This window comes from Megachile rotundata, chromosome 2, assembly GCF_050947335.1.
Source record: "Megachile rotundata isolate GNS110a chromosome 2, iyMegRotu1, whole genome shotgun sequence".
Taxonomy (NCBI): domain Eukaryota; kingdom Metazoa; phylum Arthropoda; class Insecta; order Hymenoptera; family Megachilidae; genus Megachile; species Megachile rotundata.
Window position 1 is genome coordinate 2,976,839 of NC_134984.1, and position 22,276 is coordinate 2,999,114.

Consider the following 22,276-nt stretch of genomic DNA (forward strand, 5'->3'; position numbering starts at 1 on the left):
TGAGGTAAGTGATGAAACTGCTTCCAAGTGTATTGCTCGTGTTGTCGGGCATACGAATACTGCAATATAACCCTTGTATGACTTGTGTCCACGACCCGAAGAAGTATGCAGCATTATGGGCCCTGCATAGTCCACGCCTGATGTGAGGAAAGCACGCTGCGGGGTCACTCGGTCCAGAGGCAGCTGTCCCATCAATTGCTTGGCTGGAACTCCACCGTATCTTGCGCAACGAACGCAATTTTTTATGACTTAACGGACCAAAGGACGGCCATGGAGAATCCAAAATTTTCTTAATAGCAGGCTCCTGGTCAGTTGCGGTCCACCATGGAAAGTGTGCAGGTGAGCATCTTCCACTAATAACTTCGTCAAGTGACACGTTTTCGCCATGATCGCTGGATGCTTTTCTTCGTAGGGAAGCAGCGCGTTCCCCAGTCGCCCCCCCACCCGAAGCACCCCATGAGGATCGAGAAAGGGCTTCAGCGAAGCGAGAGGCGACGTCTTCTTTACTTCGCTGCGCTGCTGGAGACGTTGAATTTCCTCCGGAAAGCTGGTCCCTTGGGAAAGCCGAATGAGACTGAGGAGTGCATGGGCCCGTTCCTTGGCGGTCAGGTGTCCAGTCTCGCAGGTTTTACGTCTGGTGAGTAGGCTGAACCTGAGGCAGTATGCAATGGCCGATTTGAGGCGCGAAAGGGATGAGAAACGCGTAAGGAAGTCGTTCCCCTCAACAACGCTGGCCGAGAAGACGTTTGCTTTGGCCCTTTCTTCATGCATGTCTTCGACCTCGAGCACTAGTGGAGGTGGCCATGTATTGGACGGAGTAGTCAACCATGCGGGCCCCTGCCACCATAGGTTGGATTTTCTCAGTTCGGTGACGGCGATCCCCCTAGTTGCCAGATCCGCTGGGTTTTCTGACGTTCGACAATGTCGCCAATGGTCAGGGGAGACGCAGGTTTGGACTGACGCCAATCGATGAGCCACAAATGGCTTCCAGAGAGATGCGTGGCCCTTTATCCAGTGCAGCGTCACCATGGAATCCGTCCATGCTGTTATGGGAGCAGGTATGTCGAGTCCTTGCTTCACTTGGACGATCAGCTTGGCCAGGAGGACCGCCCCGCAGAGTTCCAAGCGCGGAATGCTTATTGTTTTCACCGGTGCCACTTTGGTTTTGGCCACCAATAACGTAGTGAAAATAGCTTCTCCCCGGACCACTCGCAAGTAGACAGCAGCTGCGTAAGCCCTTTGAGACGCGTCGCAAAAGCCATGCAACTCGAGCTCTTGATGGCCACTCGTAAAATGGGTCCACCTGGGAACGTTTAGCGTGTTAAGTAGGTAAAGCGACTCCTTAAAGCTTACCCAAGAGGTTTGCAACTTTTGTGGCAGATCCTGGTCCCACTCCACGCCGAGTATCCAGAGATCCTGCATCAAGACCTTGGCGAAAATAAGCACTGGTGCAGCCCATCCTAGCGGGTCGAACAGACTGGCCACTTCGGACAGAATTCGCCTCTTGGTATATCGAGCGGACGGGTTTGCGGGTAAGTTCACCCGGAGTGAAAATGAATCGGTTTTGGGGCTCCAGAACACCCCAAGCGTCCCGATTCCAGAGGCCTCCTGGAAGAGACATTCTTTGGACTGGCCCTTTTCTTGCAGGCTCGGGGTGTTGGAAGCCCATTTCGCCAAGTGGAACGCCCCTGCCTCGAAGATGGCGACGACCTCCTTTTTTAAATCCTGCAGCAGTCCCTCGTCGTCCGCCCCCGCTAGTATGTCGTTAACGTAGGTGTGACGCTTGACGACGATTGCCCCCGATGGGAACCTTCCTTTCTCGTCTTCGGCCAGCTGCTGAAGCACCCGAAGGGCCAGAAACGGAGCACAGGATGTCCCGTAAGTGACTGTAGATAAATCGTAATCTTGAACTGGTTCATCTGGTTTTTTCCTCCACAGGATGCGTTGCCATTGTCGGTCCAGAGTGTGCACCCTAATCTGGCGATACATTTTGACGATATCCGAGGTGAATACGTTTCGGAATAGTCTCCAGCGAGTAAGTACGAGCCACAGATCCGCCTGAAGTTTCGGGCCCGTGCACAAGCAGTCATTTAGAGAATTTCCCGTAGATGTTGGAAATGAGGCGTTGAAGACGACGCGCAGCTTGGCCGAAGGGTCGTGGCACTTCACCACGGCGTGATGCGGCAGGTAATAGGCGTTGGTCTTCTTCTCTAAATCCATGACGGGCTCCATGTGGTCGAGGTCGAGGTATTCCCCCATAAAGGCCCGATAACCCTCCGCCAGTTGGGAGTTGGAGGCCAATCGACGCTCGCAGCTCAACAGGAATTTTAAAGCCATAGCTCGCGTCGACGTCAAAGCGCTGCTGGGATCCTGCTTGAAAGGTAAGCGTACACAGTACCGACCGCTTTCATCTCGGGAGTGCGTGTCCTTGAAATGGCGTTCGCAATTCTCCTCCTCGGGCGACAAGGGCGATCGATTGGGAAGTTCCTCCACCTCCCTAAATCGTTGGAGTAGTTGTTCCGTGGTGTCGTCGCAACGGCAATGATACGTTCGAGCGACAGAACCAATCCCAGCCTGGCGTCTGGAGGTGGGACCTAGTAAAACCCAACCGAAAGGCGTTAATTTTCCCACTGGGGTACCTGGCTGTCCGCTTCGAGTTTGGTCCAGGAAGAGAGCTCCACAGACGTCCGCGCCGAGTATAAGATCCACTCGGGAAGGTGTACCGAAGCCAGGATCAGCCAGTGTAACGCCGCGTAGATGATGCCAATTTTTGTTGTCCATCTGCTGGGATGGGACGGTATCAGCGAGGTCAGACGCTGGAGCACCAGGGCGCGGACGGGAAGTGTGAAGTCCTTTTGTAGCTTGGAGCGCACCGAAAATTGAACCTCACTGGTCGCTGCGCCGGCTTCCCTATCCTGCACCCCCGAGATGGCCACTTGAACCGCCCGCCGTGGCAAGCGTAGAGTTTGTACGACCCATTGGCTTACGAGGGACGTGTCGGAGCCGGTATCCAGCAGCGCCCGAATTTCAATGGAGTCCCCCGATGGCGCCTCCACCTTGACCCTCGCGGTGGCGAGTAGCGCAATTCCCCGGTTTGTGGCAGATGACGTACATGAAGTGGCCCTGAAGAGATCTTCATCCTCGGATGGCCGTTGTACCGTCGATGCGTGAGACACCGTTGACCCAGGGAGAAGCATCGCCTCGAGGAGTAACGTGTGGTGACGCTTTCCGCACGCCAGACAACCCTGTTGCGAAGGGCATTTCGCCATTTCATGGCCTGCGTTTAGGCAATTGAGACACGCCTTTAATTGAATGGCTCGATCCTTTCGCTTCGAGGCGGAGAGTGCTTTGAATTTTGTGCAGTAGCTTATGTTGTGGGTTCCGCTGCAGGAGAGGCACTTCCGAGATGTCAGATTTTTTGCCGATGCTGCGTAGATCGTTGAGTGTGTCTTTTTCACGCTCGACTCTCCTTTAATTTTAGGCGCAACGTCTTTGACTTGCGGGGAGGATCTGATCAACGATTCCGGGATCTGAGCAGCGTCCAAAGCCTGTATCCGGTTCTCGAGGAAATCCGCCAATTGCTGGAAGGACGGGATTTCTCGGCTTTTCGCGAGGGACGTCTCCCAGGCCAAGTGAGTGGTTCTGTCAAGTTTCTGACTTAATAAAAACATGAACCACTCGTCCCACGCCGTTACAGGTTTCTTCAATGCTGAATAGGCTCGAATGGTCTGCCTGAAGGTGTCCAACAGGCGCTTCAATTCCGACGTCGATTGCCGTTGAGCTGGTGGACATGTCAGGATGGCTCGGTGATGGGCGAAGGACAGCAGCCTGGTGTTTCCGTACCGGACCTCGAAGTCTTCCCATGCTCCTTCGTACCCCGCTTCCGTGATGGGAGTGTTTTGGATGACCTCCAACGCTTCGCCGGACAAGCTGGACTTCAGGTAGAGAAGTTTCTTGGTGTTGGACAGGTGCGGAACGTCGTGTACTAGACTCCTGAACAAATCGCGAAAACTCTCCCATTCCAGTGGATTGCCTGAAAACGTAGGTAGTTGAATTTTCGGCAGATGAGGTTGCGAAAGAATAGATAAGGGATTAGGAGCTCGCCCCGCGGCGCCCGCGTTGGGGAGTTCCTCTACCAGTTGATCTATTTTTGCAGCGGCGTCAAGATAGGCCTCTTCAACTTCCGAAAAGAGATCATTCTGCACGTAGGTTGACTTTGATGTCTCCCTGCACCGCATCAACTGTCGATGGCCCGAGAAGAAGGAATCCCAGTACCGCTCCAGTAGGGTTTTCCTTTGAACCAGCACCGAGCGTGTGATTTTTTCCTTCCCTAATTTGCATAGATTCGTCCAAAACCGTTGGATCCAACCGGCCAACTCCGTTTGCTCTCGCAGTAGATCGTCGAAAGTGGGTGAAGACATTTCGTTATTATGGAGTTTTGAATTTGTATCGAAATGGTACGGTTGACAAAACATTATGTTCCGTTTTTGTTGTTAGAAGCAGAAAAACAGCGAGCGATAGAAACGGTTGCGCGCTGAGGTCGACCGTTGTCACCTCTTTGTTATGGGTGGCAACAATACGGAGTCGACGACTGTTAACGTCTCGCCTCCACGGTAAGGTCACCCAGGAAGTCGATTTAAATGCGCCCGTTACTAACGGCAATGTAACGTTTTGTAACCGTTGGCAATGAAAAAGATACAACGCTTATCTTTTCTTACCGCCACTGCGCTCAAAAATTTCCAAAAAAACTGATCTTCCTTTTCCTTTCCAGAGCCACGAAGTCCAAGTCGTGAAGATTGGCAGGAACCGGCGATGAGTTGCAGTCTTCGAACGATTATTTTAAGCACTCACGAAAATTGTCACAAGAATTGTTCGTCGAAATTATCCGGCTCGAAGGACCAAATGATGGGGCAATATCGCTCTTGACGAGAATCTCGTGGAGTTAGATATTGTTCCCGAGGAAATAAAAAAACGATAGGTTTTGCCGGACTTCCGACGGAACAATAAACTTATATATTTTAAACGAAAAAAGAACTGTACATTTGTCAAAAGTATTAAATTTAAATCGCACGATACACACACAAATCAAAAATGTCTTTTAATTTAACTAAGTAACTTATTAAATAAAAAGAGAGAAATCTCCGAAGCAGTACGTTCTACTGTTCGTCTAATTGATCGCGAGGATATCTCAAAAGCGAAAAAGCGAAATCTCGTTTAGTTTGCCGAAGTTGATAATTACAATTCGGAACGACGAGTGAGTTAATCGTCGCGGAACCAAAACATATATCGTTGGAGGCTACCTCCGCCCCCCCGCGTCTCCCTCGCCAAGATGCTCAGCATTCGCGCGAGCGAGACAGAACGCTCGTTCCAAAACATTTTAACCGTTGTTCGAACAGGTACATTAAAATACATATATCACTTATCCCTATGATTTCGTTACTATCCAATAAAAATTCTTGGCGGTATAAATAAATTTTTTCTACGTAAATTGCTTTAACCATCCACCTAGCATTATGAAAGGCTCCAGGAACATGAAAAGTATTTTCTCGTGGAAGAGATCCACCAAGAAAAATTATCATCAACTTCAAAAGTTCTTTGTAATTATCTCTCGGTTGCTTTTACCGTAAATGGTACAAGCAAAAATTTATTTTTTCTTCTACATTCTGGAGCTTTCCATAAACATACGAATCTTGTATATCTGTTTTAAAATTTGATAAATTAATCTTAGGCCAAGCTTTCCGACATTTTTGAAAAAGCGGTACTTCTTACCTGATCCCTTGATCAAGGAAAACTCGGTAATATTCACCACTGCCGTGATTCTTTTTGTATATCTACCATGCAGAGCGCCTACTATACATTATTTGAATACCGAAATATTTGTTTCATTTTACATGAGATCTCTAATGGCTAATGGAATAGGAGATTAGTTTATAATCACCGGACTACGTCCGGTGGGTTTATTAAATGTTTTGCCGGCTCGGCCGGCATGCCGGGTTCGGTCCGGGGTACACGCTATCTTATTCACTAGCGCGACTTACAAACTAACGCGGCGCGGAGCGGAACGGAACGCGGAACGTACTTACTAACTATCGCTAACAACTATCGCTGGGGAAGGAGGAGAATCGGGAAAGGGAGTTAGACCTTTTGCCGCTGGTTCGGGTCCGACGCTGCTTAAAGCCCTTCGCCGTACCCGTAGGAGACCGTTAGTCCGAGAGCACTTTACTTTACTTGAGTTACAATCCAAAAAGCGTGGAGAAAGCCGCACGGTGACTATCGATGAGCGGTCGGTTGCTCTTACAAAGCGGTTCGTCGGGTGCTCTCTCTCGAATCGGTCCGCGGCTCGGTCTTATATCTGCCGCAGGTGCCGATTCTACCGCGAGAACCGCGGTCGCGGCTAGACGCCATCTATCGGTGGTTTTGACTGTGGTAGCGTTCGCGCCTGGTAGTAGGCAACCGCCTACTACCGCGTTACAAGTTTTTGAGATGTCCGCTTCAACAACTACAGAATGAGGTTCATACTAGCATTAGCGGTAACATTCAGTAATTTTTAGTATATTTTTGAAAGTCATACACCAACGCTAAAATTATATATATAAAAAATTATATTTTCATTATAAAATATTCACTGATACTTGTAAAATAAAAGGCCACTAACATATTCGACGATAACCTGAAATCGTGGAAATTTCAAAACTTCAACTCGATTGCGGCACGGGTCCCTGTTACCTTTTTTTTTTGTTTTAGGAAGACAGAAATCCTATTACGGATAGCTGGGAAGATAGCCCAGGTAGTGTGGAAAGACTCACGCTTCCAGCGCCCCTAGAAGAGGGACGGTTTCCACGCATACCCACTAAAACTGTCTCCCGCGCCCGCCTCAAGGGCGGAGGGTGGCGGCAACCCGGCAGGCTTTCCTGTTGGATATAGTCCCCCTGCGCTAGGCCATCGCTCGCATGTTGTGGAAGAGAGACTACACCCCTCTCCCCACCCCCGCCCCTCGCGTGTGTGTTCCATGTGTGAGGAATTGATGCTCTTACTCAAAGTTTCTTGGCCCGAGGGGTTACGTCAAAGTCCAAAGGGAGGCTCCCGGGAATACGCACTGACCTCCAGCTTAACCTTGTAACGTTCCCCGGCACCGCCTCCCGGTGAACTCGAACATACGGCGAACCGCGACCTCTCCTCACCATTTCCCACCTAATGCCATAATACGCTGTCTATTTCTATGCCTGTCTCTGTTTGACGCCGCAAATATCTTATTTGTTTTCCCATAATTCCCCCTCCCCCCCCTCTTCCCTGAGCAAGAAAAGTTTTAACCCGCTAACTACCTCCTGTCGCATCTATGTATCCTATGCTACTCGTTATTCCGTGAATTTCCGCTCATGAAAAGTTCGTGAAGTTTCCGCCCCCCACACCCACCCCCGCCCCCGCCCCCGCCCCCGCCCCCTTCGCGCACGCGTACTGATACCTCTGTTTGTCTAGCTATTGCTGAGATTTGCCTCGTCTCGACTGTTGCCTCACCTTGCCTATATTTGTACTTTAGCTCGCATTGTCCTTCTCGTATTTGTAATTTTTGTACGATAAGTTGTATTAAATAGATAATAAATAAATAAATAAGTTAAATCTATTATTTAATATTTGTAAGGTTTGTTTTCCCTTGCTGCGCGCTTACCATTAACGTTCCGTTCCGTGATCGCTTTATAGTTCGTATTTTCCGCGCGCCGCTTTTCGTCGCGTTTTCGCATTATTTCCCCCTCCCTCATCCTCTTACCCTTTGCGTTATCGCTGTTTAACCGATTTTCCCCGCGGTTCCTATCACGCCCCAGTCTCCTTCCACAACGCTACGTGAGCCCATTGCTCTTGATGATAATTTTCCTTTCTCTCTCCAAGAATTTTCACTCGGTTCCCAATTCGCCCCCTAATGGTGCTATGACCAGGTTGACACCGCTTTGCTCCTTTGCAGGTTAGGTCGTTCGATCGGTCGTGTCTCTGTTTTGTTTCTCCACCTCTTCCACTCCTGTTCTTCCTCTTCTCCCTCTCGCTGTCTTCTCGCTTCTTCCCGTCCTCTTGCCGTTTGAAAAGCGCGCCATGCCTCCGCTATCTTGCTTGCTATGGCATCCTTTCGCTTCACCCTTTAGGACCGCTCTCCAAGCGCTTGCAACGTTCCTTCCTCCGCCATGCTGGATATTCTCGATCCGGCCCCTTTGCTCCACCATCGTTGTGACTTCGGAGTTTCCAAGGTGCGGGAGCGTTTTCCGCTGCCCTTCCGACACTTTTCTGCCATTTTCCCGCTTTGCACTGCTTCCTCTGCACTCGCGCTCGTGGTCACTTATATTCCCCTGTATCCGCAACACTCACAACACTTCACTAAACTCCCATAACACTTTCCCAACACTACACCGAATTAATTGCCTATCTGTTAATTATTTATTATTTATTATTTATTTATTAATCTACTAATCACTTCACTATTTATCAATAATTTATTAGTTAATTATTAATTAATTAATTAAATAATATTATTATTATTAATCTCATTCACTTCATTTATTTATTAATTAATTACTTCCTTCCTTCACGTCGTTCCGTGTCGCCTCGCCTTTTCCTCTTCTCCTCCTCGCTGTTTTCTTGCTTCAACCTTTCCGTTTGCCATTTGAAAGGTGCGCCATGTCTCCGCCATCTGGCTTGTTGCCGCGTGCCTCCGCTTCATCCTTAGGCTTCGTCCTTAAGGGCCGCTCTCCATGCGCTTGCGGCGATCCTTCCTCCGCCATGTTGGATGTTTGCGAACCGGCCTTTACGCTCTACGCTTTCCCTCGCGCGGAGATGCCCACGTGTTCGTACGATATATCGAAGCTGGCTCGACCGACGCCATTATTTATTTACTATCAAATCACGAAAATACGAAAATAGCCAAAACTAATCACCGCGTGCATTCAATATGCCTCATTCGCCATTTCCCGCACTCTAAATCCCTACTGACATTTACATTATTTAATTTATTTAGTTTCTGCGACTTTCTCTCGCAACTTTGACATGTCGCACGACCACGTGTTCGCTCAAGTTCTTCTTCGAGGGCAACTTTCACCCTTAAATTGCATTATTTTCACTCGCGATATATATAAATAATCGTGTTTAAGTCGCGCACATATTTATTTTAATCCGCGGTCGACCCGAACACTCGTTTCCTCGCTTTCGATTACTCATGGGTTTGCAGCCCATGCTTTCCCTCGCGTTGCGTGGAGGTTGCCATTACCGAAATTTCGTTTTTTATCTATAAATTCATTATTTCACCTCCGATTTTCACAAAACTTCACCGCTCACTTTCCCCACGGTCTTCCCTCACTTCACAACACTATTTATCACACTTTAACCACTTTTTCCCACCAAAATTAAACTTTATCGCGGAGCGACTCCTGAACACGTGCGCTCGCCACAACAGCCAGCAGGCCCTTTTACCACGGGTTCCTGTTATCTAATCATGCTGAAACTTTGACATTATCATTTTTTCATCAAGTGTCAAAATTTTAAGGGGTGTGACAAAAAAACATCGGAAGTCGAAAAATAAAGGCTACTCTATTGGACATTTGGCGGTGGTCGCATTCCAGATACCGATCTGACGACAAAGGATGCTTGGGAGTGTATTGAGAAGGAGAGATCTGCTCGACTGCAGGCCATGTTCCACGGGTTCAACTTTCCGGCTTTATCTCCTTGTGGTTTCATGGCGACGTCGTACGTGCGTACCCGAGTTGTAGACCTATTCGATAAAACCGCAAAAGACGAGACGAACTACATTGCCACGGTGGTCGCATGGGAGAGTTCATTCTTCAGTGCCTTGTGTACTGTTAAAAAATAATTTAATTTATTTTTATTTTCTGAGTTTCTTAAAAAATCCCAATGTTTCCAAAAGTTCTAAATATTTTATTTAGAATGAAGTCTTTACGCCTATAAAAGTATAAAAGCAGTATTGACCATAAAAGCCTATGTTCCTTACGGCGCGGCGTTGATTATAACCGCGTCACGCTCATACCTGCAACGCTTACAATAATTATTGAGAAATCAATTAATTGCATATGAAGAGGTATAAAATCGCTAAAATAATGTAAAGGATTGTAAAAATAATGATATTTTTAATAAAAATGCTGATTGCCCCTCTTCACAGGAGGTGATTTTAAATTATATATCTAATAAACATTGCAACAAACAACAAATTCCAAAAACACGTATTCTCTATTTTTGTCCATAGTTTACGTACACGAAGTTGCAAAAAAATAGATCAACATTTAGTGCAAAAATTTAAACAAAAATTATAAATTTTCAAAATATTATTTAAACAAATAAAGTTTATTGAAATTGTTTTACGCACAAAAATTCCCTATTTAAAGACGAACATTTTACAAAAGAAAGCATCCAATTATCTCCTTTAATTCCGGAGATATTCCCAAAAATATGATTTCAGCCCTTAACTTTGGGGGCTATTTTCACCCCTTCAATATGAACGATTGCCGATAAAAAAAATACGTGTCAAATGTTTTTTTGAAAACTATATCTCACATAAGTTTCATCAAAATCGTCGTGTCTGGGTTGAATATGTTCCCTTGTAAGATCGAGTTTGACGACGCAGTGCGAATCAGGCTGTATAACACTAGATTTATGACAAAATTCGCATATGACCCGAAAAGATACTTTGGGTTGCATGGGGTCCCCCCCCCCAAGGGACTTGGGATTCCATTTCACACATACCTGGACAGATGCACTTGCCAGTATTCCAGAGATCGATTTTGCCTCGGGGCGCATCGTGTTACTTGGTTAAATTCGACGCGTGCCTGCTCAACAGTCTCTGGACTTTTGAAGACAGGTACCTAGATAATGTCGACAGGCTGGAGGACATGGTGTGGTGCCGAGCGGAACCACCAACGTGGTTTCCTATGCGGAATAGTTCCTTTGGAGCTCCACTGCTTTTGTATTATCGTACACTAAACGCAGCAGTACAACATAAAATCGCACATTCTATAACTGGCATTTTGAACACGATTCAGAAGAAATTCTTGGTTAGGAAAATACCGGACAACTTTAGTGATGACTTTGTTAGAAAGCATTTAAATTTTATTACAAAATGGGCTTTTCCTTTGGTCTTTAGCTCTGGTCCAGCCTACCAACTTTTGTGTGCTCTCGAGACTGTAGGGAGTAAAGCACCCTAGCGTAAGGAGGATATAATGAGGGGCATAGCGGAGTGGGTTTCTAGTAAACATGAAGCGGATTTCCTGAAACTTAAGCCCCATATGGATGTCCTCTTCAACAAGCGGTCCCATGGGATTTATTCTTCTCAATATCTGAGTTTCAGGGATTTTTATAATGTTGTCATTCTCCGCCTGCCGTGTTGCTAGGCGACGCGGCGGCGTACGCGACTCATGGGCCCCCTGATGCCGGACGCTTTAGCGAACCAGGGTCGTCGCGAGGAGGCCGGTCGCGGAAGGAAGGGGACTGGTATGAGGGTAAAGAACAACCCTTGGCTTACTATAATTAAAGTCTTTATTTGCTGTTATCCGCCAGGGCCTCCAGGACGATGGCGGTTCCCTCCACTGTGGTGACTTTCTACAATACAATACGGTAGTACACGATTAATACGGTGATGGTGGCGGCGCGGTATTGCGGGTATTCTAACATCCTGTCTTACATACTAGCTTACATACTAGCTTACATATTAGCTTACATACTAAGTTACATGCTAGCTTACATACTATTTTATAAGCTACGGTCGGAGGGACGTCCGGCTCGGCATTCGCGGTATGATCGGAGGAACATCCCGCGCGGCGTTCGCGGTACTCTGCATAGTGCGAAAAAATACGAGCGGGACGGGAACGGGGCAAAGAGGGTAGTCCGCTAGGACCACCCAATCCCCACTTTTCGACTCACGCATAGCTCCCACCGTTCATCCGTAATGGCGTGGTTTTACATAGGTGTTGTAACGAGGCATATTTTTATGTCTCGTTACGAGTGGCCACTAGGCCCGCCGGCCTCTTTCCTCCGCCCTGCCAACCCCTCGCGGCGGGGCGTATGAAATGTGTGAGTGCGGTTTTTCTCTTTTTTCTTTGTACTTTTATAGTTTCTTTTATTATTATTCGCGCGCCCCTTTTCCTCCCCGGCACCGGCATGAAGATCAGCGGCCAAAGAAGAAGCATCCGCGGCCCCGGGCGCGGGGAAAACCCTAACCCGAGAGATGGAGGCGCGGGATGGAGCCCATCAACGAAAGTCGCCTGCTGACCGGTCGCCGAGCCACCCGTCCACCTCCGCGGGGGCGACCGGCAGCCAAAACCGAGGGACGCCAGGCCTGGGGACGAGCCACCCCAGCTGCCACCCGAAGGGGCTCCAGGACCTGGCCAAGATACGCCAGTTGGCACATCCCTGGCGCCGAAATCCTCGGGGAGGGGGAACTCCGAGCACCTAGGACCCGAGCCGCGGATACGGAAGGAGAAGCCTGCGAACCGCGAGGAGTACAACGACCGCACCGCGAACCGCCCGCTCATATCAACCCTTTTGTGCTTTGCTTTTCTTTTTAACCGACTTCGAAAAAGGAGGAGGTTACTCAATTCGATCAGTATATTTTTTTTTTTTTTTCTATGTATGTTCGCCGATTACGCCTAACTGGGTTGACCGATCGGAACGAAGCCTTTTGCATCTGGTGGGTTCAGACTCCCCATTGGTACCATAATCAAAAAATTTTTAATTTTTTAATTGCAAAGTGTTGTTATTGCAGAAAAACCGGCAACTTTTAAAATAAACTTTTCTCGATTTTAGTGCGCTTTCAATATCTTATTGCGGACACGATTCTGTACAATTTTGTTCATATACAAATTTCGCAGAAATGTTTAGTTTTCGAGATATTAGCGAAAAAAATTGTTATTAACTTTTGAAATCAACTTCGAACGATTTTAATGTCCTTTTAATATGTTGTCAGGGGCATGGTTCTGAACAATTTTGTTCATATACAAATTTCGCGAAAATGTTTAGTTTTCGAGATATTAGCAAAAATTGTTGTTAACTTTTGAAATAAACTTCGAACGATTTTAATGTCCTTTGGATATGTTGTTAGGGGCGTGGTTCTGGACAACTCTTTCCTCTTGCAAAATTGACGGAAAGCTTTTGTTTTCGAGATATTACAGAAATTGTTGTTAACTTTTGAAGCCAACTTCGAACGATTTTAATGTCCTTCTAATACGTTATTAGTGGCATGATTCTGAACGAGTTTTTCCTTATGCATAATTGACGAAAAACTCTAGTTTTCGTGATATTAGCGAAAAACTATTGTTAATTATATTAGTGGAACGCCCCGTGCTATGCATGGAAAAGACAAGAAAGGGCAATTACAATGCTCTGTATCAAAACACTAAACTAAGCTTTACCGCTCTGACACGCGACTTATACAGCAAGATGAGTTCACGTTGACGTTGGTGTATTATTCTCATTGCTTGGTACAGTCTCCGTATCGTTCTAAAAATGCATGAATTTGATTTGTTAGAAAATTTGTTACGCTGGATCTGCTATTATTTTACGGATACTTTGACCCTTGTGTAGTCCTAAACCGTCAGAGATACACATGCGCAGTGAATTTTTGCAAAGAAAGTTGACAAAGAACAAATGGATGAATGGAAGAACCCTCAATCATGATGTAATTAGTTTGTACTTGTCCCTGAAAGCGTGTCCCTTATTTTTTTTTTCTATGCATGTTCGCCGATTTTTCCTAGGTGGGTGGTCCGATCGGAACAAAGCCTTTCGCATCTTGTAGAGTCTGACTCCTCATTGGTACCACTACCAAAAATTTTTTCATTTTTTATTTGCAAAGAATTATTGTTGCAAAAAAAATTGAAAAACGAATATCTATGTTGTCTTTTACTTAATTATGCAGACAAAAAAAGCCCAGAAGAACTGGCTCACAGTATCCTATACAATTCTCCCCATTTCACTAAAAAGCGTGAAATAAAATAATTTTCAGAAAAAAAATACACCGACTTCGAAATACACTAAAAAGTATAAAATAATTTCTATTTCCTAATGAAGTAATTTCTATTTCATTCAATCATACAATTACGTAACGGATATGAATGAAACCTATTTACTCGTTTCCTTCATCACGAATAATACGATGGACAGTCATATGAGAAACACCAACCCGACGTACAATATTGCGTAAACCCATAACGGGATGAGCATACGCAAGTGCAATAATGCGCTCCTCTTTCCTCCAGTGAACGCGCGATCGTCCTGCCCTTCCATATCCACGATTGATAGTGACTTCCAAGTCTTGAAAGCGTTCCTCAAGTCTTTGAAAATCACGTCTATTAGGAAGATTTCGAGAATGTTCCTGTCCGCTATTAACTAAATAATTCCGATATATGTTGCGAGCTAAGGCATAATTCCCAAATGCTTCATCAATAGCACGAAGCATTTGACGAACATTATACCGATAGAAATAATTTCTTCTATTTCTTCTTGTATCTTAACTCACTATACGATATCCACTACACAAGAGATCAGAAACTACTGTAATTATTGGCATTCCTGTGAGCATATCTAAGCGTCACAACATGCTAGAACTATCTGAAAGTCAAATTTTACATCTAAGTATACTCTACTACAGATATATAATGTGACACCGTAAGAAATATTCGCTGAAATAATGGTGAAATTTTCAACATTGTTTTTCCAAGTGAAGGATTCATTTGCGACCTATGGTGCCTTTATGACTTTTGTTTTATCAAGTGAGTACTATACGATGCAATAAAAAAAATTTGACCTTGAAATTTTCTGTCAAGGTCAATTTTGCGGCAACTTTTTTTCACAGATCTTCACCGATTAAAAGCACTAGAATCAGCTGGTGAAGCCATGACAAAACATTTTGTTACACCCTGTACATATAACATAATAATCGACCCAGATTTATAATGAATCGAATTTTTAAAAGCAATGTTTTAGATTTTAACATCATCCATTTAATATTGTATTACTAACAAGGGACATCACCCAATTGATACACGCCGATTGATAATGCGCGAAATTTGTCCATATTCTATAACCATATACGTCAGAAGGTTATATGAATCCAGTAGCGTTTTTTTAATGCTTAGAACTGTCAAAGTTTTATTTGGCGAAATGATATTTCTTATCGAAATTTAAAGAAATTAAAAATTTATAAAAAAAGTGATATTTTCAGAGTTATCCAACCTAACAATATATATTTTACAATCGTGAGGCAATTCTTAATCAACAGATGCAATTCCTTTAATTGCATATTGTTCGGGATATTCAAAATTCTATCGTCTGCGTCGTAATGTCTCGAATGTTCTAGATCCCCATCTGTATATAAACAGGTCAAGACCCATTAGTTTTCGTCAGTATAAATCGATGTATCATAGCGAACAAGTAAATATTGTTTGTGAACTTTCTGTTAAAACCGTTATCTGTTACAACCGTTATATGTTAAAGACCGTTGTGTATTATATTTCAAATAAACCATATATATTACTCTGCAAAATCCCATCACATATGCTCTAAATTATCACGAAAATATTACACTTCACACAAGTACAATTTACGCGTTAAGATCTTCGGTGCGTCGAATACTGCCACCAGTACGCGCCCATAACACGGAACAAATAGGACATGTGTCTCGGGCCTCATATTTTAATAGAGGCATATACGGACCCTCAAGTTTTTTTTAAAAATAAATTAGTATAAAATATGTAGTATAATACAATTGCCAGAATACTATGTATAGAAATCAGTCGTGCACCGAACGGAAGATATAAAATGTGCGTATAACTTCAACGACAGTAATATTTTTTTCACAAGCGAAATGAAAAATTCCAATTTATCCGTATTTTGTCTTTGGACCTATAGTTTACATATGTGAAATTTGATCGAAATAGTACAAAGTTTTATTAAAAAAATTTGCAAAATAATGTTAATTTTTAACATATTTTTTAAACGAATAAATTTGTCAAAAATCCACTTACGCCATATTACTGGCCTTCTAAAACAGAAAAATTTGCCCTTTGAATTTGTTATCTAGGCCTGATAGTTCCTGAGATATTTGCGAAAATAGTTTTTTCAACCCCAACTTTAAGGGTTATTTTCAGCACTTCAGAGTGGATGTTTGCCAATAAAAAAAAAAATACGTGTTAAATATTTTTTTGAGAACTATATCTCACATAAGTTTCATCAAAATCGGCGTGTCTGGGTTGGATATGTTCCCTTGTAAGAGAAAATCTACCATCGACTACAACGCTCATGTCGAAAGGCTACACGATTATACAAAAACAGCATACGATCACCGTATACGTCCAACTAGGTAACAAAGTTATATGTGGCGAACTTAACCCTTTCACTGCGGCGCGATTTTGGAATAATCCATCAATAGGGACGACGCCTTAGATGCATGTCGGTCGCTGCGCCGTGCAGACCAGTGAAATTTGATACTATTCGTAGGACTTGAAAAACAATCATTGTAAATTGTTGAAAATAGCAAAAATAAATACAGAAATATGTCGGTATTTTGCCAATAAGTCGGTAAGCAGTATGTATATTTATCTACTATCTATATGATACCGCTCGTTTCAATTAGATCCTCAAATGTTAAAATAAAATAATATCTATATAATTATTCTTTACTGTTCTCTCTGCAATGACGATATCGTACACGTATATTAAAAGATATTGTGTTTCATTTAAAGTTCCTTCTTTGTTGTTTCGCGTTTTAAAATAAATTCATTTAGTGTTCAAATTGTGTTAATTGCGTTGTCTTATATTTAATAGTTTTCAATATTATCTTATAAATCTGTACTCCCATTTCCATCACAAATGAATTAAATATATCTATTATTGTTTAGGAGTGGGTTGCGTGTGTAACATCCCTGAAGAATTTTTAAACTTTTATTGCAGTGTCATTTCTTCAATTATCGACTGTATTTCTCCCTTACCAACCGCGACATTAGACAAATCGAGTATCATAAGAATTCAGTAAACTGTCGGTAATAAATATATAATTCTATAAGGAAAATTCCGCAATGCTATGTGTTTACGTGCCGCGAAGCTCGCCCCGAATTTCCTGGAATTCTCGCGTAGTCTTAGAGAAGGATAGAAATACATTTTACAATTGCGATATTATTAGTTATTAAAAACTATTAGCTAAACAAATCAGTTAATATATATCAAGCGTACTAATATTATGTTATCCGGAAATAGAGTCAGATGTTAGTTTATTGCAGTATATATTGTAAATTATAATATTGTTCAATGGAATGTTCTAGAAGCATCGTACGCTTATACATTTAGCTCCGATCCGTGTGGAGGTCGTGCGTGGTGCATGGAGGAGGATGGAAAGTGCGATTTTCGTTGGAACACCATTAAATCACTATTTTTATGTCAGGACTGTAAACTGTTGTGTGGATTACGATATTAATAATGTAATTGAGTCGTTCGTTTTCATAATTACTGCTTAATTGCGAATTTGTACGATGGTTGTGTATTTCGGCGTTATGGGGGTTTTCCGGGAGTTTGCCAGGCTGGCGAGTGTAGAGGGCCGAGCGAAACTCGCCAAAGACGCAGAACAGTTTTCGAAGTCGATCGAGCTAGAAGTCTTCAGATATGTATAACCGGAACAGTTTTCGCTGTCAAGAGCCGCAACGATTCTTAATACTTGACTGGTAAAGCGGGTATACGCCATTTGGATACTTGGTCGTGGGTCGTTCTAGTAGCCAGTGAACAACAGGCTCCCCATTCAAACGGTCTCGCATCTGAAACTCCTTTAAGAGAGTGCTATACTTAGCACCAAGATATCGAAACGATAGCTCTCAGCTACTCAAATTTGATTTTTCGTCGGATTGCTAACGCGCCATCAGATTCTCGGAGTTCGCTCTGGGTAGTTTCGTAGCTAGCTAACGCAGGCTCCCCATTTGAGCGGCTTGGTCTCTGAAGCCCGTGTCTTTTGGGTGGCAGTTCAGCAATATTCAGCGGCAAAATATATTGTCTTATGTTCATTATTGTAGGAATTGAATCAAAGATTTAAACAAAACACATAGAATAATTTATTTTAAACAGGCAAAACTGATACGCACAACAACCAAACTTTAAATTAACTATTTTATGGAACTAATACAAACAAAAACGCTATTTCAAATGGTTTCTCAACAGTTTTCCAGTATTTCTAGCTGTTCGCGATCACTCTCTCGAAACTCTTTTTCGCCTCTGAAATTCGCTTTCTCAGATCACCGTTTTCTTTTTTTTTTTCCGCTTTCAATTTCAATACATCTCGATAACTCGCACACAACATTCACACCTATTAACAATCGATTCACTTCAACACAATATTCACGACTATTTACAATTCCACATTATAAACAAAATAGGTTTCTAACTTTCTTTAGTGCCCAGTCAGACCACTCCGCTGTTCAGTACCTGGAGGCCCGAGCCCTCCATTTACATCATTCGTAGACATCTTAGTATTAAAGTTACTTTCATTCTTACTGAGAAGCCCAACCTGGGCTTAAACCAGACAGAATTCATAGGAAATATAACGACACAATTCATAGAAGCAACACCCGTCTCCGGGCGTATCTAAATAAACAAACTCACATTTACAACAATTGTGCGCGTGCTCCGAAGTAGTAAAAGATGTTAATTGGGTTAAGAATGTTTTAACCGAAATAAGTCTCCAGATATTTTATTGTAAAGCGATAATTAAGCGGCAATAGAATGGATAGGATGTAATCACTCGTCAAGTAAATCTCGGCAACTCAACAAAATTCCATTTTGTACGAGACGAAATAGAGAAAGGAGAGCTTGATGTTAGATATGTAGGATCGGAAGATGGATTTCTACTCTCTCTCTCTCTCTCTCTCTCATAGAGACCATCGCACACCGCGTGCGATGCTTACGTTTACGGTTGTTCACCCAAAATGTGTTTAGGCTTTTTTATGATTATGATTTCCGATTTTTAACCAAAGCTGTAACGCGATAAAAAATTTTCTGGACATTAAGCGAAATTAATCTGATAGATACAAGAATGTAATAGAACAATAAACAATAAAACTAACGAGACTGGTCCAATAAATCATTGTACGTGTAAAATCAGTTCTCCGTGACATTATCACCTTCAAAGTAGTCCCCTTTAGCATTCACCCACTTATGCATTCGGCGCTGCCATTGCTGGTAACAATTCTGGAACGAGGTTTTTGGAAGTCCTTTCGGGAGATTCTCCATTTTTGCCTGAACCTCTTCAACTGAGGTGAAATGGGTTCCCTTTAAGCAAAATTTTACTTTAGGAAATAAAAAAAAGTCGCATGGATCCAAATCAGGTGAATAAGGAGGATGCCCCATCACAGTAATATTTTTGCTGGTCAGAAACTGCTTGACAGACAGTGCCGTGTGAGCGAGTGCACCGTCCAGGTGCAACAGCCATTCATCGCTCCATAACTGTGGCCTTTTTTTCCTAATTTTTTCACTAAATCTTTTTAGTACTTCAATGGAATAGTACTAGTTAACAGTCTGATCACTGGGAAACCACTCAATCATTACAATTCCATTAATGTCGAATTTTGATTTTGACATGCGTGCAGAGGCGGATTATCCGTAAGGCAAACTAGGCACGTGCCTAGGGGCGTGTAGTTACAAGGGGCGCGCGAGCTCAGAATTTTTAAATAAATGGCCGGTACAGGGGCGCCGATAAAGTGATTGCCTAGGGCGCTCTGGACCTTTAATCCGCCACTGCATGCGTGCTTTTTTGGGTTTTGGAGATCCTAAAGATTTCCACTGCATCGACTGGCGCTTACTTGTGGGTCATTGGTAAAAATCCATGTCTCATCACGTGTTACAACAGATTTCAACAAATTTTACAAGAAACTTGATGTTTATTCGCTGTTCGGTTTTTACGTTAGACATTTTTCCGGCAGAATGCAGTTTCACGTGTTCACTAAATAACGCAATACGTCCAAATGGTATGACCGATTCAATCGAAATTTGCAATATGAATAGAGGAGGTATGTGGGATGATGCCACAAAAACAATTGCTGCCAATTTCATTGTTTTTTCAAGATACACACCGAGTCTTGTTTCTTTTGGGTCACACCTCGTATAAGACGAATTATATGTAATAGAATTGTAAGGAATGTTGATGTGTTAAATTTATATAAAGATGATGAGAATAGTTTAATTTAATGTTCGTCACTCGTAAGGAGAAATTGATGGTCGGTAAACGCAACAGTACGATTGACGAACGATTGGCGTCGCTGCGATCGCCACGATACCGATTTGCACGCATAAATTAGTCAGTCCTCAACGAGCGCGCTTTATGTAAACATGTAACGATTCTTTTTCTTTTCAATATACTTTATCATATATTATACTGTGTTATATTTTACGACAGAAGTCAGATAAATCTACATTTGTTAGTCGTATGGGTTCTAAATGTGTTGCATCAATTTTAATTTTGTCCATGTCTACAACACAACAGCCACTGTCCACTATACTAATTGGTGGTGCGAAATGCGTGATGTTCTTCTTGGTTTGCTTTGTTGGTTCCAGGAGATAAATATTGCTGTATCCTGTGTACTAACTTTCTAGAGACAGTATACCTGTCTGGTGTAGAACTATATCCTCCATTTAATCTTTACTTCCTTGGCAAAGAATTGTCACGGTAGTTGGTTTTTGCAAGACATAGATCCAATGGTTGTTTTGGATATACGTCAATGTCTCAATGCTGGCTCTGATGGTCTTTGTGTCGCAGTCTTCTGGAATTTTGCTTATGTGATGTGACAACAGCTGGGCTTCACAGGTAGGTTGCTGATTTCCTCGTATGGATGTCTATGCAAACGTATTTCCCATCCAGGTACATTATGCAAGTTTTTAAATCTTGTAGAAGGGACAAATGAGTTTTGGGCTAGGATATAATTAAATAGGGTTGTTTAGGAAAGATATAAGAGAAAAAGGAGGAATTTTGAAATTGAACGGGAAGTGGAATTAAATGATAAAGTTCAAATACCGTTCTTGTTACTAGTGGATACTTTAGAGCAAATATAATAAAATCGTTTGACGGAATTAATTGCAAATCTAAAATATTGTCAAATATTGGTAAGATTTCGCGATTGGGGAATACTACTAATTCATATTCTCCTTTAGAGGGAATTAGTGATAAAATATTATGTTTTCCGATATTTATTGCTTCTATGTATTTATTATATTCCTGCAAAATCGAGTTAGTTGGAGACAATAACGTTACAATCTATTGTCCTATTAATGATTAAGCTTCTAATTTTGATATACATATATCCGTCAGTACCAATTGCATATGGCAGAACAGAGAAAGAGACATATCACATTTTTAAAACACTTTTACAACAAATAAATTACAAAAGGTATAAATGGCATATCTGTAGAGATTTAAAAGTTATTGCACTATTAATGGGACTTCAAAGCGGCTGTACCAAATATTGTTGTTTTTTATGTGAATAATGATGCGATTTAATATATTTTATTCAAAGATTCAACGAACATATTAAGATTACAACCGATTACACGATACATTTCCGACGCTCTGCTGCACGCGGTCGCCTCGCACGCACGGACAAGTTTTGAACAAGCGCGAATCGGTTCCGAACCGGTACGGACTCCTCCGAACCCTCCTGAACGCACACGAGGCATGCAGTTGCATTCCTTACACTCCCCCTCAACTGCATGTCTTACAAATCCTTTAATTCTTTAATTTAAGTTTAACAATTTAATACATGCCTCATGCTTAATCCTACCTAAGGGTTTGGTAAGTATATCCGCTGTCATTTCGCTTGTGCGCAGATGTGTTACAATGATTTCTCCCTTCTCTTGTGCTTCGCGGGAAAAATGATACCTTATGTCTACAGGGTGTCCCGTAACTAGTGTTACTCCCTGAAAGGGGTGGTAGAGGACGTCATTCTGAACAAGATTTTCCTTTGCGAAAATGGGGTTTGAAGCTTCGTTTTTGAATTATTAAGGAAAAACACGGACCAATCAGAGCGCGAGGATTTCGCGCGTCGAGAAGCGGGAGCGACAGCTTGAAGTCCAGCGGCTGAACGCGAACGCGATCAAGAGTCTTTGCCTCGGAACAGTCTAAACATCCAACGCGAAGTCTTTACATCGAAACTCAGTTAAATAACGAACAGAATAATTAAAAGTATTGTTTATTTATTCATTCATCATGAGGGAGGAACGAAATTAATTATGCGTAATTAATGCAAGTTACGCAAATGAAATTTATTGA

At 43.0% G+C, this 22,276-nt stretch overlaps 1 protein-coding gene across 1 annotated transcript; it reads right to left on the reverse strand.

Annotated features, from left to right (window-relative positions):
• Positions 1 to 249: 249 nt before the first annotated feature.
• LOC143266613 (uncharacterized) lies at positions 250 to 4,421 on the reverse strand. The gene is made up of 2 exons (XM_076542031.1): positions 3,113 to 4,421; positions 250 to 2,816 (listed from the first exon to the last, which is right to left on the reverse strand). Exons 1-2 carry the CDS (start codon positions 4,419 to 4,421, stop codon positions 250 to 252), a joined length of 3,876 nt encoding a protein of 1,291 aa, XP_076398146.1.
• Between the last annotated feature and the right edge of the window lie 17,855 nt (positions 4,422 to 22,276).